At 44.9% G+C, this 13,555-nt stretch overlaps 1 protein-coding gene across 1 annotated transcript in view; it reads right to left on the bottom strand.

Moving 5' to 3' along the window:
* The window catches only part of MTR (5-methyltetrahydrofolate-homocysteine methyltransferase), a 345,546-nt gene that overhangs the window by 322,072 nt on the left and 9,919 nt on the right, over positions 1–13,555 (bottom strand). The window contains 1 exon segment of the mRNA XM_030196515.1: positions 3,714–3,928. Coding sequence (XP_030052375.1) covers positions 3,714–3,928 — 215 coding nt within the window.

Genomic DNA, 13,555 nt, shown 5'->3' with positions numbered 1-13,555 from the left:
CTCAAAGTAAATGAGGCATCGGTCCTGGCCGATCTCTCTGCAGCAAACTGGAACCACCGCCCTGAGCTCCTGCAACCCTCGGAGCACGGACTACCACCACTCTCTTGGAAGTAGCGGTGCACAGAGACTCTATGAAAAAATCTACGACGGGAGAGGAGAACTAAGTTGTAACCTATGATAATCTCCAGGACCCACTGGTCTATAGTGATCTTGGACTGCTCCTCATAAAAGAGAGACAGCCAACCCCCATGCTGAGTTTGGAAGAGTGGACCAGAGCCCCTTCATTGGGAAGAGCGAGCAACGGGTTAGGATGCAATCGCCCCCACAGATTATCAGCTCAAATGAGGCATGCCCCAAATTGTACTGTCTCGCCTCCAAGAAACGAGGTCTAGCCACTCCTGACCAAGAGGGCATCCGCGGTTTCTCCTACAGCAACCGCTGTATCTTTGAGTCCCCTAAATCCTTAACCATCTTTTCTACAACCTCTCCAAATAAAAGCTTGCCCCGAAAGGGCAACATGGTGAGATGCTGCTTGGACGCTGTATCCGTCGCCCAACAGTGAAACAACAACTGATGGCGCTCTATAACCGCTAAGGCCATCTGCCTGGCAGAAGCGCATACCAAATTATAGAGTGAGTCCACTGGATACGCCAGCCCCGATTCCATCTGCGGAAAGACGGAGGACTGGGAGGTCTGTCACCCAGAGGCTTTCTCCGCCTCCTGCTGTACCCAACTAAGGCATGATCCAGATGTGTAAGAACTACAAATGGCTTGCAGGAATTGAAGTTTCTGTTCTATCAAGAGCTTCAGCGAAGCCTCCAATTTCCGATCCTGTACATCTTTAAGGGCTACCCCTCCCCCTCCACATAGGGTGGTCTTTTTGGTGACAGCCGTAACCAGGACATCAACTTTGGAAAATCGAAACCTCTCCAGCTGGTCCACCGGCACCAGATACAGATCTGACCCCCCCCCCCCCCCAGCCCCCAAAAGCTGGGGCAGCCAAAGAGGGGACCGGATTTGCTGATGGGTCCTCTTCAGCATGTAAGCCTGGTGCAATAACAAAATCCAGAGTAAAAGGCTCCACCATTGCAGAAGCTCCAGACCCACTACCCTAGACCCCAATGAGGAACACTGCGAATCTGACTTGAAGAGGGAGCCTGGAGCCAACAACAGCTGACTCGGCAGGGCTAAGGCAGAATCAAGCGGGGCCATGTCGGCAGCAACAGCCAGAGACGAGAATGCCTGAAAATCAGCAGCACATGAACTTTCCCATGCTTCAGAGGGAGCAGCAACAACCCCCACCAAGACTTCTAAACCTGCTGCAGAATAGAACCTCGATGCTGCTTGACGCTTCCCACAGCAGGTGCAGCTATTACGGTCTCTGCCTCCTACCACGGAAATTAGAAAATAACCATGATCCCTAACTTCAATTAAAGATTTCAAGGGCCACGCACCCAAACACCCGATGGTGGCCTCTGGTAAGGGTCTCCATGCCCACAAGCTGCCCCCAGCTCACAATGGATAACCAGCTAAGCCAACGGATCTAAAAACTCCCAGCAACACCTCACTGCATTAAACTCTTTTTTTTTTTTTTTTTTTTTTTTTTAGCAGAGGCAGGCAAGGAGCACTAGGGGAAAGAGGAGTTCACGCGATGAAGGAGGAACCTGGTCTCATCAGGTATTGCCCCTAAAGTTGGCACCACAGAGCCAGACAGCCCCTATGCTCAACTGAGCTAAGAAACCTACGATAGGAGCCCCTTCCAGAAGAATCCAGGAGCTGATGAGAGCCCGTCCACTGCCTTCTGGAGATAGACACATACTGAATGTCTGGACAGCTGGCTATCCTATAATACTGAGTTCAGTGCAGTGTTTTCTACCTGCTGGTAGATGGGCACAACCCACAAGCCTTTGGATTCATCTGCTGCTAGTGCTAAGGAACTGGTGTCAGCTAAACGCACTTGGCAAGAAGTGGCAATTGGAGCCTTCCTGGGAAAGAAGGTGGAGTGTGGCAACAGGAAGCATTTTGCAGAAACGTTTATTAAGCTGAATAAAGGTACATAAGTACATAAGTAATGCCACACTGGGAAAAGACCAAGGGTCCATCAAGCCCAGCATCCTGTCCACGACAGAGGCCAATACAGGCCAAGGGCACCTGGCAAGCTTCCCAAATGTAGAAACATTCTATACATGTTATTCCTGGAATTGTGGATTTTTCCCAAGTCCATTTAGTAGTGGTTTATGGACTTGTCCTTTAGGAAACAGTCTAACCCCTTTTAAAATTCTGCTAAGCTAACCGCCTTTACCACATTCTCCGGCAACAAATTCCAGAGTTTAATTACGCGTTGGGTGAAGAAAATATAAATGCCTTCTACAGGCTTTTTTTTTTTTTTTTTTTACATACAGCTTGTCTGTGTGTATGAAGCAGTCTGTGGCATGTGCAGCGTAGCCACGCTTAGCAACTGGCTGCTCTGCACATGCTCAGCTGGCTGACTTCCCTCCCCCCACTGCATGCAAATGAGCCAAGTTCGCAATAGCAACGAGCAGCTCATTTGCATGCAATTCTTTTTGGGAATACCTCTGTATTTCCAAATCAGTAATTTTTACCGATTTTAAAATACAGACAAATTCGTAACAGGGATCTTTGTGCATCTGGGCCAAAGTGGACTAAAGCACTAGGAAGCAGCAGCCTGGAGAGGAAAGCAAAAGAGCAGGTAATTAAAAAAACAAACAAAAAAAACCCCACAAACAACAACAACTATGGACTGGCTCACTCACTACTACTGCAATGTTTGGGCATCCCTGCCAGTCATTTGATATCTACTCTAGTTGTGGAAGTGGGGAGGGAGCAGCCCCCCCCCTCCCCCCCGTGGCTACACCACTGAATAGAAAATATCCTATATAATAATTTGCACCTCCTACGTTCTACATCTAGATGCCTGGGTTCATAACACAATTCCCATTGGTCTGCCCTTGCGTCTAAACATGACGATGTCAGAGGGCGGATCAGTGAGAGAGAAGGGAAGCCAGCACCAGCCAGCCACAGAACGTTGGAGGTGAGGATAGAATCGCCCCCTCCCTCCCCCCCATCCTCCGAGTTCCAGGCCCCCTCCCTCCCTCTCCTCTGAATGCTAGCCTGACCTGCTTTGCCCGCCCTCTTCTCCCAGTCCTCCGCCTGCCCCTCGCCTTCCTGCGTGCCGCTCAGAATTTAAAAGTTCTTACCTCGGGGTCTGGCAGCAGCAGTGAAAGGCAAGCAGGCACAGCGCTTCAGCCTGCCTTCCCCTCTGTCTCAGCTCTGCCTCTGGTCCCGCCCTCATTTCCTGTTTCCGGAAGGGCAGGGCCAGAGACAGAGCTGAGAGAGAAGGGAAGGCAGGTTGAAGCACCGTGCCTGCTCGCCTTTCACTGCTGCCGCCGGACCCTGAGGTAAGAACTGGGCGGCACGCAGGAAGGCAAGGGGCAGGCAGAGGACTAGAAGAAGAGGGCGGGCAATGCAGGTTGGGCTGCCACTGGAAAGGGAGAGAGAGAGAGAGGGAGGCGCGGGGGTCTGGAACTCGAAGGAGGGCCTGGAACTCCAAGGAGACAGAGGGAGGGGGCCAAGCTGGAACTCTGAGGATAGGTTGCTAGCGCCCGTTTCATTTGTGTGAGAATGGGATTGTTTTACTAGTATAATACTAAATGCAATCAAAGCTCAATAAAACTAAACAAAAGCTGAAATACCTTATGAATTTGGTAAATAATATCAGGCCGTGTTATGCTCAGAATATCATTATTTCCTTTCAAAAGCTTAGCATGGTCCTTAAATTCTTGCCCTCGAAAATCTTCTTCCATCAGTGTATGTTGCTGGATCATGGTCCCCATCCCGCCATCCAAAACCATAATCCTCTCTTGCAAAATCTGTTCAATTTCATCTTTCAGGTTCATTTTCTTATTCACTTAAAAACAGAAGGGAAGGGAGAACACATATTTACAAATCCAAACCAAACATTTTTAAAATAAAAAAAAATAAAAAAAGTGTTGGAAAGCAATGCTTCTATTCAAAGCCTTCAAAAAGCAAATGCCAACCTAAGCTCAGAATTATTCATATGGACTGCGCCTATGTGGTATTTCCAAAAAGATCTTCTGGTGGGTTATAAGGGGAGAAGGGAAGCACTTCGCACTCAGAGAACTCATAGCATTAATGCAGGAACTTACATCTCGACTGTGTGATGCATTTTACTACAAGTGACCCTTAGCAAAATCTGTGCTTAACCATAGCAGTATAAAAAGGAATTTTTTTCAGGTCCCATACATGCTAGCTGGATAATGCTTCCATGCCCATTCCCCATCCATGCCACCCCCCCCCCCCCCCCCAAAAAACAAACAAACATGCAATTACCATGCATTGAGGCAAACTACCACAAAACATTTTAATGCATCTTGCGGTAGGTCTTATTTTTCCCGCACTTATCAAGGTTTAGTAAAAGGGCCTCTAAATGATGAGTCTTCATAACAATGGAGGGGATGATCACTCTGATGTGATGTCAAAGAACAAGCCCACCAAACATATCACAGATACCCCATTTAATATAATCATTGATGTGCTTACAAACTTTACAGCAAGCTTACTTACCCAGTTTTAAACCTCACCATTCCTAGGTGCAAGCCTACTTCACCTAATGGAAAATCCCTAGCCCACAGGCTATGCAGCCATTTCTAACCCAGTCCTGATAACCCAAAGGGACTAGGTGTGCCCCAAGGACTGGATTAGGAATGACAGGGCCATGGTATCAGTGCTGGGCAGGAGAAAAGAGATGGATATGCTGCAGCACCTGTTTTCTGATATTGGTATGTATTTCTTTTATATATGTTTTAATGTTGGAACCCTCTTATGTTTTAATAGGACTATTTGTTACATTTGTATCCCCACATTTTCCCACCTATTTGCAGGCTCAATGTGGCTTACATAGTACCGTAAAGGCGATCGCCAATTCCAGTATGAACAAATCCACAACATCACTTTTTGTAAGAGAAAGTTCATGTGTAATTCTAAAATGGCTGCAGCATGCAGGTCTTAAGAATCGTTAGCTCTTGAGCCTGATTGTAGTTTGACCCAATTTTGCTGTTACCTGCCTCATTAGATCCCGCGATCTATTGGAAACCTCTTGGCTTGCTGTTTTTTTTTTTTATAAGTAAATAAAAAACAAATACATTTCATATTTATTCAATATACCACATATTACAAAAGTATCTAAATGGTTTACAATAGAATAAAAACTATGTATATGGGGTAGAAGAGGAAATGACAAAAGAGACCTAGGTTACAATCTTTTTTTTTTTGTTTGTTTTTTAATAGAGGAATAGGGTGGGAGGAGGTAAATTACAGCTAAGATACAAGTTGGGAGGAAGGAAGTGAGCAGATAACATGTTGTGAAAGCTGTACAGTACTTAGATTGCAATGAGGCAGGTGTCAAAGTGCTTCGTATTCATCTAGGATTGTAAGGATAGCAGAAGGAAATGTCGGTCACAGCAAAATATTGGGGCAGCAGACACCAACCCCCTAAGGCTGATGAAATTTAGCACTGCAGCAAAACTAGCGCAAAAGTGCACCAGAGAAACTTGTTTTTGCTAAATCTGACCCAGGAGTTAAATTTGGACTGGTACTGGATTTGAGTGGAGAATAGAGGCTTGTTCTCTCAAAAACATCAATATGCACATTCTGAGAGGTGAAACAGACGCGATACGGTGATAGATATAAAGTGAAAGTAGAAAAAGTTATTTCCATAGGTTGTCAGAAGTTGTTTGGAGAGGCTAAACTGGACAAGGCTAGGCAGAACAGAGCAAATTAAAATTCTTGGGGTGGGGGCAAAACCTAAAATTTGCAGGAAAGAGACTGGGGTACTTTTAAACACAGCAAGGAAGGAATCCCTCACTGTGTGGCTCTGGTGCAGCTGCACCAGCAGGTCTCCCTCATTGTAATATGCAAACTGGAATACACTCCAGGAATTATATTTCAAAAAATCTAAATAATGCACAAAAGCAACATAATATTTTAAGGTGCTCATTTTCAAAGCACATGGATTTATAAAGTTCCATAGTAAACATAATATGTAACTTTGTAAGTCTATGTACTTTGAAAATGAGCCTCATAATGGAATAATATTTGCAGTATTCTGGAAATATATGTAAGCATTTTAACACTTGGTTCCCAGTCAGCCCTAGCCCTGCAGTCCACCATCTTCCAGTTGGCCATGTGAACAGAGGTGTTCAGCAGCACTGTAACAGAAACCCTGTGGTTAAGGCATCCACAAAAACAATTTATCAATTATTTTGGAAGGTTACCAAATGGCCACTAGGCTTCAGATCTTCTGGTCTTTAGTTTATCGTTGAGTTACCAAGGGGCTCATTTTCAAAGCACTTAGATTTACAAAGTTCCATCAGTTACTATGTAACTTAAGTGCTTTGAAAATATTCCTCTATATATGTTTTATCTGTATTAACTGTGCCTAATGCTTCGAGCAGCAGTCCAAGAACCAGGGAAGCCAAAGTTCAAATCCCACTGCCACAAGTCACTTAACATTCCATTGCTTCAGGTACAAACATATAAACATATGTCCTTCAGGGATAGGAAAATACCTACTGTACTTGAATTCTCACACTGAAAAAAGTGCAAGCTAAATCTGAATCCAAAATCCAGTACCAGGCATATTGTGAAATAATAAAAAAAAAGCCTACAAAAGTCACTCAAAGCATAAAAGGCAATTCTACCATACCATAACAGCACTAACTCCCAGAAATCACACAATAAGGGCCAACTTAGGAATAGGCAGTGGGCATTAGAACTTCAATTCACCTATTGGAAAACTAAACAAGCCTGATTAGTATAGTATTGAATATCTGTATAGGATCAATCCAACAGAGACCGCTGTCTCTTTCACACATGCAGAACACAGATTGTCACCAAGTACAGAATAAGTAATCACAAACTAAAAATAGAAATATGTACACAAAAATTAAATTGAACCCCCAAAGAGCTTGACTCTGCATTTAATGCAACAACCAGGGAAAGAGAAGCAGTGATGCATGCCCCCCACCTGCAAAATATAAAGCTAGCAGATGTAAATTTCAAAAACAAATAAAACACAAATGGAAAACAAGGTGATACCTTATTTATTCAAACCACACAATTTTTGACTAGCTTTCAAAGGCCAAAATCTCTTTTCTTAGGTCAGGACAGAATACCATAACAGCAGTATACTGTCCCAACCTGGAAAAGGAGGCTTCGGCCTCCAAAAGAAAACTAGTCAAAAATGTATTTAGTCCAATAAAAAGGTATCATCTTATTTTCCATTTTTTTCTTATTTATCAGCCTTTAAAGTGGGCTAACACGGTTACCACATATTTACTAAGCCGTGCTAGTGGCTGCAGTGCACAAATGACGACACAGACCATTCACTTTGAATGGGTTGCATCGACATTAACACACAACTTAGTAAACACAGGGGAAAATTCTCTTTCTACTTTTGTTGTCTGGCCATTTAATTTTTCTAATTATGTTGACCCAGGTGTCTGATTACTGCTTTCTGTTTCCATAGGTCTCCTGTCCATTTATTTTTTCACTCCATCTGTTTTCTTCACCTCCTGCACTACATCCAGCTCCAACACTGATCTGTTCCTTTCAGCTTTCTTCCATTTAGGTATCATTTATTCAACCATATTATCCAGCATCTACCTCTTGTTATTGCATCTACCTACAGCTTTCCATCTCTTTCCAGCACCCTGGCCCTCCTATTCTCCTTTTTCTTATTCCCCAGTCTTTCACTAACTCTTTCCTCTCCCCTCTACCTTCACACCCCCCCCCCCCCAAGCCATCCAGCTTCTCTCTCTTGCTACCATCTGCAATCCAGAAGCTCCTCTCTTGTCTTCTTCCCACCCACCTCTGTCCCTGGCATGGCACTTCCCCGTCTGTCTCTCTTTCCTCTGCACCATTTAGTATTGACCCGTTCTCTCTCTTTCTCATGCAATATTGCCTGTCTCTCTCTCATCTCCATCCAGCATTGCCCCATTTTTTCTCTCCCCATGTAGCATTGCCTGTCCCTCTCTCTTCTCCTTGCATGCACTACTGCCTCTGTCTCTCCCCATCCATCATGTCTCACCCTCTCCATCCATCATCTCACCCTCCCCCACACCATTCAGCAGTACCCTGCTTGTCTCTACTGCCCACATAGCATTGCCCCTGCCTATCTTTCTCTGTACCTCCACCTAGAATTGCCCTTTTGAGTGTGTACCCCCACCTAGCAAGCACGGGCCCTTCCCAGTGTGTGTATGTGACCACCCCGGGCACTGCTCCTGCTCCTTAAGTGCCCCAGCTGGCATGCAGGCGTTTTTGTTCCCTTCCTCCTGTTACCATAGCTGCCAACCCGCGGTGGTAATTATACAGCAAAGCCGCGCAAGGACCACGGCTCTCTGCACACTACAGCTGCGCTATAACTTCCTCTTTCGAAGGAGGCGGGGCTGGCACTGAGGAAGCAGCTACAGCATGCAGAGATCCGCAGTCCCACACAGCTTTGCTGTATAATTATCACCATGAGCCTGGCAAAGATGGCAGCTGGAGGAAAGGAACAAAAACTGCTGCATACCAGCTGGGGAATTAGGTGGAAAGAGGGGAAGGCAGCAGCCGAGGAAAATCACAGTTTGAACTGAGGAGGCCTTCCCCAAGTCTCTTATGCTGGGCACCTATGCTCCCCCTCTACTACCAGACACTGAGAAGTATCAAACCATTGTAAATACACTCTCAAACAGCACTAACCTGACCTCTAAAGTAAAAACTGCAAAATTATGAAACACCAGTACACCTCCAGTTAGCAAAAGAGAACAAGTCTACAAAGAATTTATATATTAAAATAATCCTCCTCTGTGGTTACAAAAGGAAAACACAGAGTCACCTAGTAAAAAAGAGACTATAGATTAGACACAAATACATAGAGAAAAAAGGAAACTGAAAACCCAAGAAGTTAGCCTGTGAAGAGCAAAATGCTGATAAAAAAGGAAGATGTTCTTCCTGTAAGAACAAAATACAAGATATCCACATTTTCAAATCTGACATCTCATTTTTTTTTAAATAATAAAAATCAAATTTTTTTGTACTTTTTTTATTTATTGCATTTGTATCCCACATTTATCCCACCTCTTTGCAGGCTCAATGTGCCTTACAATTCTTCAAGGGTGAAGGAGGTAGAAGGTGATCTGACCTTTTTGTTTTTCCACTTGGATTGGTCCTGGTCTCTCTCTTACTACATCTTCTTGTTGGTTTTCTCCTTTTCCAGGATCTAACTTCTAATTTCTGTTTTTTACTGCTAGTCTTCCTTCTCCCTTTACATCTAACTCTGACCCTTCTGTTTCATTGTTTTTTTTACATTTCTACTACTACTACTAATTTCTAAAGCGCTACTAGGCGTACGCAGCGCTGTAAACTTGAACATGAAGAGACAGTCCCTGCTCGACAGAGCTTACAATCTCTCAACTGCCTTTTTTTTAAATCTACTACTACTACTTAACATTTCTAGAGCGCTACTAGGGTTACGCAGCGCTGTACAAAACAACAACTAAGGACAGTCCCTGCTCAGAAGAGCTTACAATCTAAAGGATGAAATGTCAAGTTGGGGTAGTCTCGATTTCCTGAGTAGAGGTGTTGTGATTAGGTGCCGAAGGCGACATTGAAGAGGTGGGCTTTGCGCAATGATTTGAAGATGGGTAGAGAGGGGGCCTGGCGTATGTACTCAGGGAGTTTGTTCCAAGCATGGGGTGGGGTGAGGCGAGGCAGAAAGGGCGAAGCCTAGAGTTGGCGGTGGTGGAGAAGGGTAGCGAGGTAAGGAGGGGCTGCAGATCGAGTGCATTTGTAGGTTAGTAGGAGAAGCTTGAACTGTATGCGGTATCTGATCGGAAACCAGTGAAGTGACTTGAGGAGAGGGGTCAAGGCGGAAGATAAGACGTGCGGCAGAGTTCTGGATGGACTGAAGGGGGGATAGGTGGCTAAGTGGGAGGCCGGTGAGGAGTAGGTTGCAGTAGTCAAGGCGAGAGGTAATGAGAGAGTGGATGAGAGTACGGGTGGTGTGCTCAGAGAGGAAGGGACGAATTTTGCTAATGTTGTAGAGGAAGTAGCGACAGGTCTTGGCTATCTGCTGGATATGCGCAGAGAAGGAGAGGGAGGAGTCGAAGATGACTCCGAGGTTGCGGGCAGATGAGACGGGGAGGATGAGGATGTTATCAACTGAGATAAAGAGTGAAGGGAGAGGAGAAGTGGGTTTGGGTGGGAAAACAATAAGTTCAGTCTTGGCCATGTTAAGTTTCAGGTGGCGGCTGGACATCCAGGCGGCAATGTCGGATAAGCAGGCCGATACTTTGGCCTGGATTTCCGCAGTGATGCCTGGTGTGGAGAGATGCAGCTGGGTGTCGTCAGCATAAAGATGATAGTGGAAACCATGAGATGAGATCAGGGAGCCTAAGGAAGAGGTGTAGATTGAAAAAAGGAGGGGCCCAAGGACAGACCCCTGAGGAACTCCAACAGAGAGCGGGATAGGGGAGGAGGACGAACCATGAGAGTGTACTCTGAAGGTACGATGGGAGAGATAAGAGGAGAACCAGGAGAGGACAGGGCCCTGGAACCCAAAGGAGGACAGTGTGTCAAGAAGTAGGTTGAGACTGACAGTGTCAAAAGCAGCGGATAGGTCGAGGAGGATGAGAATGGAGTAGTGACCTTTGGATTTGGTGAGGAACAGGTCATTGCAGACTTTAGATAGTGCCATTTCTGTCGAGTGTAGGGGGCGAAAGCCGGATTGATGCGGGTCGAGGATGGCATGAGAGGAGAGAAAAATCAATGCAGCGGCTGTGAACGGCGTTCAAGTATCTTGGAGAGGAAGGGTAGGAGGGAAATGGGGTGGTAGTTGGAGGGACAGGTAGGGTCAAGAGATGGTTTTTTGAGGGGTGATGTGACCACAGCATGCTTGAAGGTGTCCGGGACAGTTGCAGTGGAGAGAGAGAGGTTGAGGATACGACAGATGGTGGGGGTGATAGTAGGAGCGATGGTGCTAAGTAGGTTGGTGGGGATGGGGTCTGAGGAACAGGTGGTGGATTTCGAGGAGGAGAGGAGATGGTCGGTTTCCTCTTCGGTGATATCAGGAAAAGAGGAGAAGGAGGCCTGGGTTGGTTGGTTGAGAGAGTGGGTTATAGGATGAAGAGGAGGAGAAGGTTTGGTGGTGAATTCGAGGTTGATCTTCTGGACCTTGTCACGGAAGTAGTCGGCCACAGATTGAGGAGAGAGTAAGCATTTATAGATGAATAAAGCTATATTTTATTCCTTCTCCCCTCCTCCCAATCCTTAGTCTCCATCTTTCACCTACTTACCAGCTTTTTACTTCCTGCACTTACTCCCTAATTTTCATTCTCACCCGTGTTGTATTCTTCCCACAGTCTCCTATTTCCTGTCTGTCTGTCACCCACTTCCTAGTCTCCTATTTCTACATTCTGTATTCATTACCTCCCCAGCTTCTCTCTTCCTCTTATCCCTACCAATGCCAGCTCCAGTCCCTTTGTTTCTTATTCTGTTATTCGGGCTCCCCTTTTCCCTTCCCTATTTCACTCTCTCTTACCTCCTTCAAAGATCTCTTCCATTCCTTTGCCCCTCATCCTCTCTTTTTCCCCCATCATCCTTTGTTTCTGCCTGTTCTCCCATGCTTCTCCCTTTCTCTAGCATCCATCCATCCACCTACCTCCTTCTCCAATATTTTACCTTATCTTTTCTCCACCTTAACTCCAGTACTCACCCCCTCTGCCCCTCCAACTTTACTTTTCTTTGCTTCTCCCCTCCCAAACACAGTTTCTGTCCTCCTCTTCCTTCTTCCACCCCCTGTATCAGCCACCAAACCCTTATATCCATCTGCCCCTTGTAAGATCCCAGTTCCCTTCACTCATGCTTAGCATTAGCTCCCATCTCCCACCTGCATCCACAACTACAGACCGATAGCTGAATCCCCCCCACCTTTCTCCCTACCCAAGACCTAGCATCAGCCCCTTCTTGCATCTGCCTATTTCTGTCATAGTCTGTCACCCTACCATCTCCCAGCATCAGCCCCCTTTTTCTATATACCCAACCACTTTCTCCTAGCCCTTAAATCAGGTCCATTTTCAAGATCCAGCCCCATTCACCCACCTGGCTGCCCCTTTTCAGGACCCCAACCCCATTTTTTGGTATGGGTAATGGGACTTAACCTTTCTATGGTACACTTCCCACCTGGCTCTCTTTTCAGCCCCAGCCCCTTTCTCCCACCTGGCTCCTCCTTTTCAGTCCCCAGCTCCAGACCCCTTCTCCCACCTCCAGCTTCAACCTTCTCCTACTTGGCTTCCCCTTTTGAGCTCTCCCCAACCCTCTTCTCCCACCTGGCTCCCCTTCTTTCAGCTCCTAGCTCCAGCCCCCTTCTCCCTCCAGCCCTGCATTTAAAAATTGTTTGCAGAGCAATGAGAGTGTCTGTTTTTGCTGCTGCCACCACTCTCTCATCTGTTGGTGTGTTTTTTTTTTGTTTGTTAATTTTATTTTCAGTCATTCAGATGGTGTAACACAGCGATGTTATCCATTTTACAATCTGATAAGTGTACTGAATAAAACCATTTATAGGTTTTCTATGTTTTATTGGCTTCCATTGGAGGCTCAGATTATATTTAAAAAATTTACATTTTATTTTGGGTTATTTATGGTAATGCAGTTTTGTATATGCATGATCTTTTCCATTTTTCTTACGGTCAAAGGCGTTCCTTACACAACAATTCTATATTCTCCATTTCAACTTCAAAGGGGAAAATTTTTTTAAAATTATTTACTTCCGCCTTTGCTTTTCAGGCAGCCAAAATGTGGAAAACATTATCGATTTTAAAGAGATATGTAAAACCTTTTTATTCCGTAAACATGGTCTGCATAATAGAAAACTTAAATTTAAGCTACTGAGTTTTTTATTGTAATTTTTTAATGTTGGAACTTATTGTGATTCCTAGATAACTTTCCAGATCTCTTCATATTGACTTCTACCTCCTAGTATATTATCCATTATCCTTTCCTATACTGTTGTTGGTCTCATGCATTACACCAACAGTCTCTAATTGTTCTCATACCTCACACTAATATTATTGGGTTTTGTCTCACCTAGAATGCAAACTGCACTGAACCCTGGAAAAGGGTATTAGCAGTATACAAGAACTGATTCGATTTATGATCCGCTTAGAACGGTTTCTGGTATTAGTGGAATACAAGAAACAATGTTAATTCAGTTGTTTTGCAAAGTTCAATTTGGTGATACCAATTTCTTTTCCTTCTATTGCTTATTTCCTTTAGACGGCTTGGGGCCAGATGTATGAATATGTATCCCATAGACACAAAACAGGAAAAAATTCTTTACTATACATAGGGTTTTGGTGTTGTTGCTTTTCAGAGGATTCTGAAACTAACCAAGCAGAAACTACTTGTCAAACTCTGTTCTGGCCTGTTAATTGTTTTAACAAAGAGACATCTGTGGTATTGGTATTTGATATACCAC

This window comes from Microcaecilia unicolor, chromosome 3 (genome assembly GCF_901765095.1).
Source record: "Microcaecilia unicolor chromosome 3, aMicUni1.1, whole genome shotgun sequence".
Classification (NCBI taxonomy): domain Eukaryota; kingdom Metazoa; phylum Chordata; class Amphibia; order Gymnophiona; family Siphonopidae; genus Microcaecilia; species Microcaecilia unicolor.
Note: the sequence above shows the minus strand (reverse complement) of the source record. Positions and strands in the feature narration are given on the sequence as shown.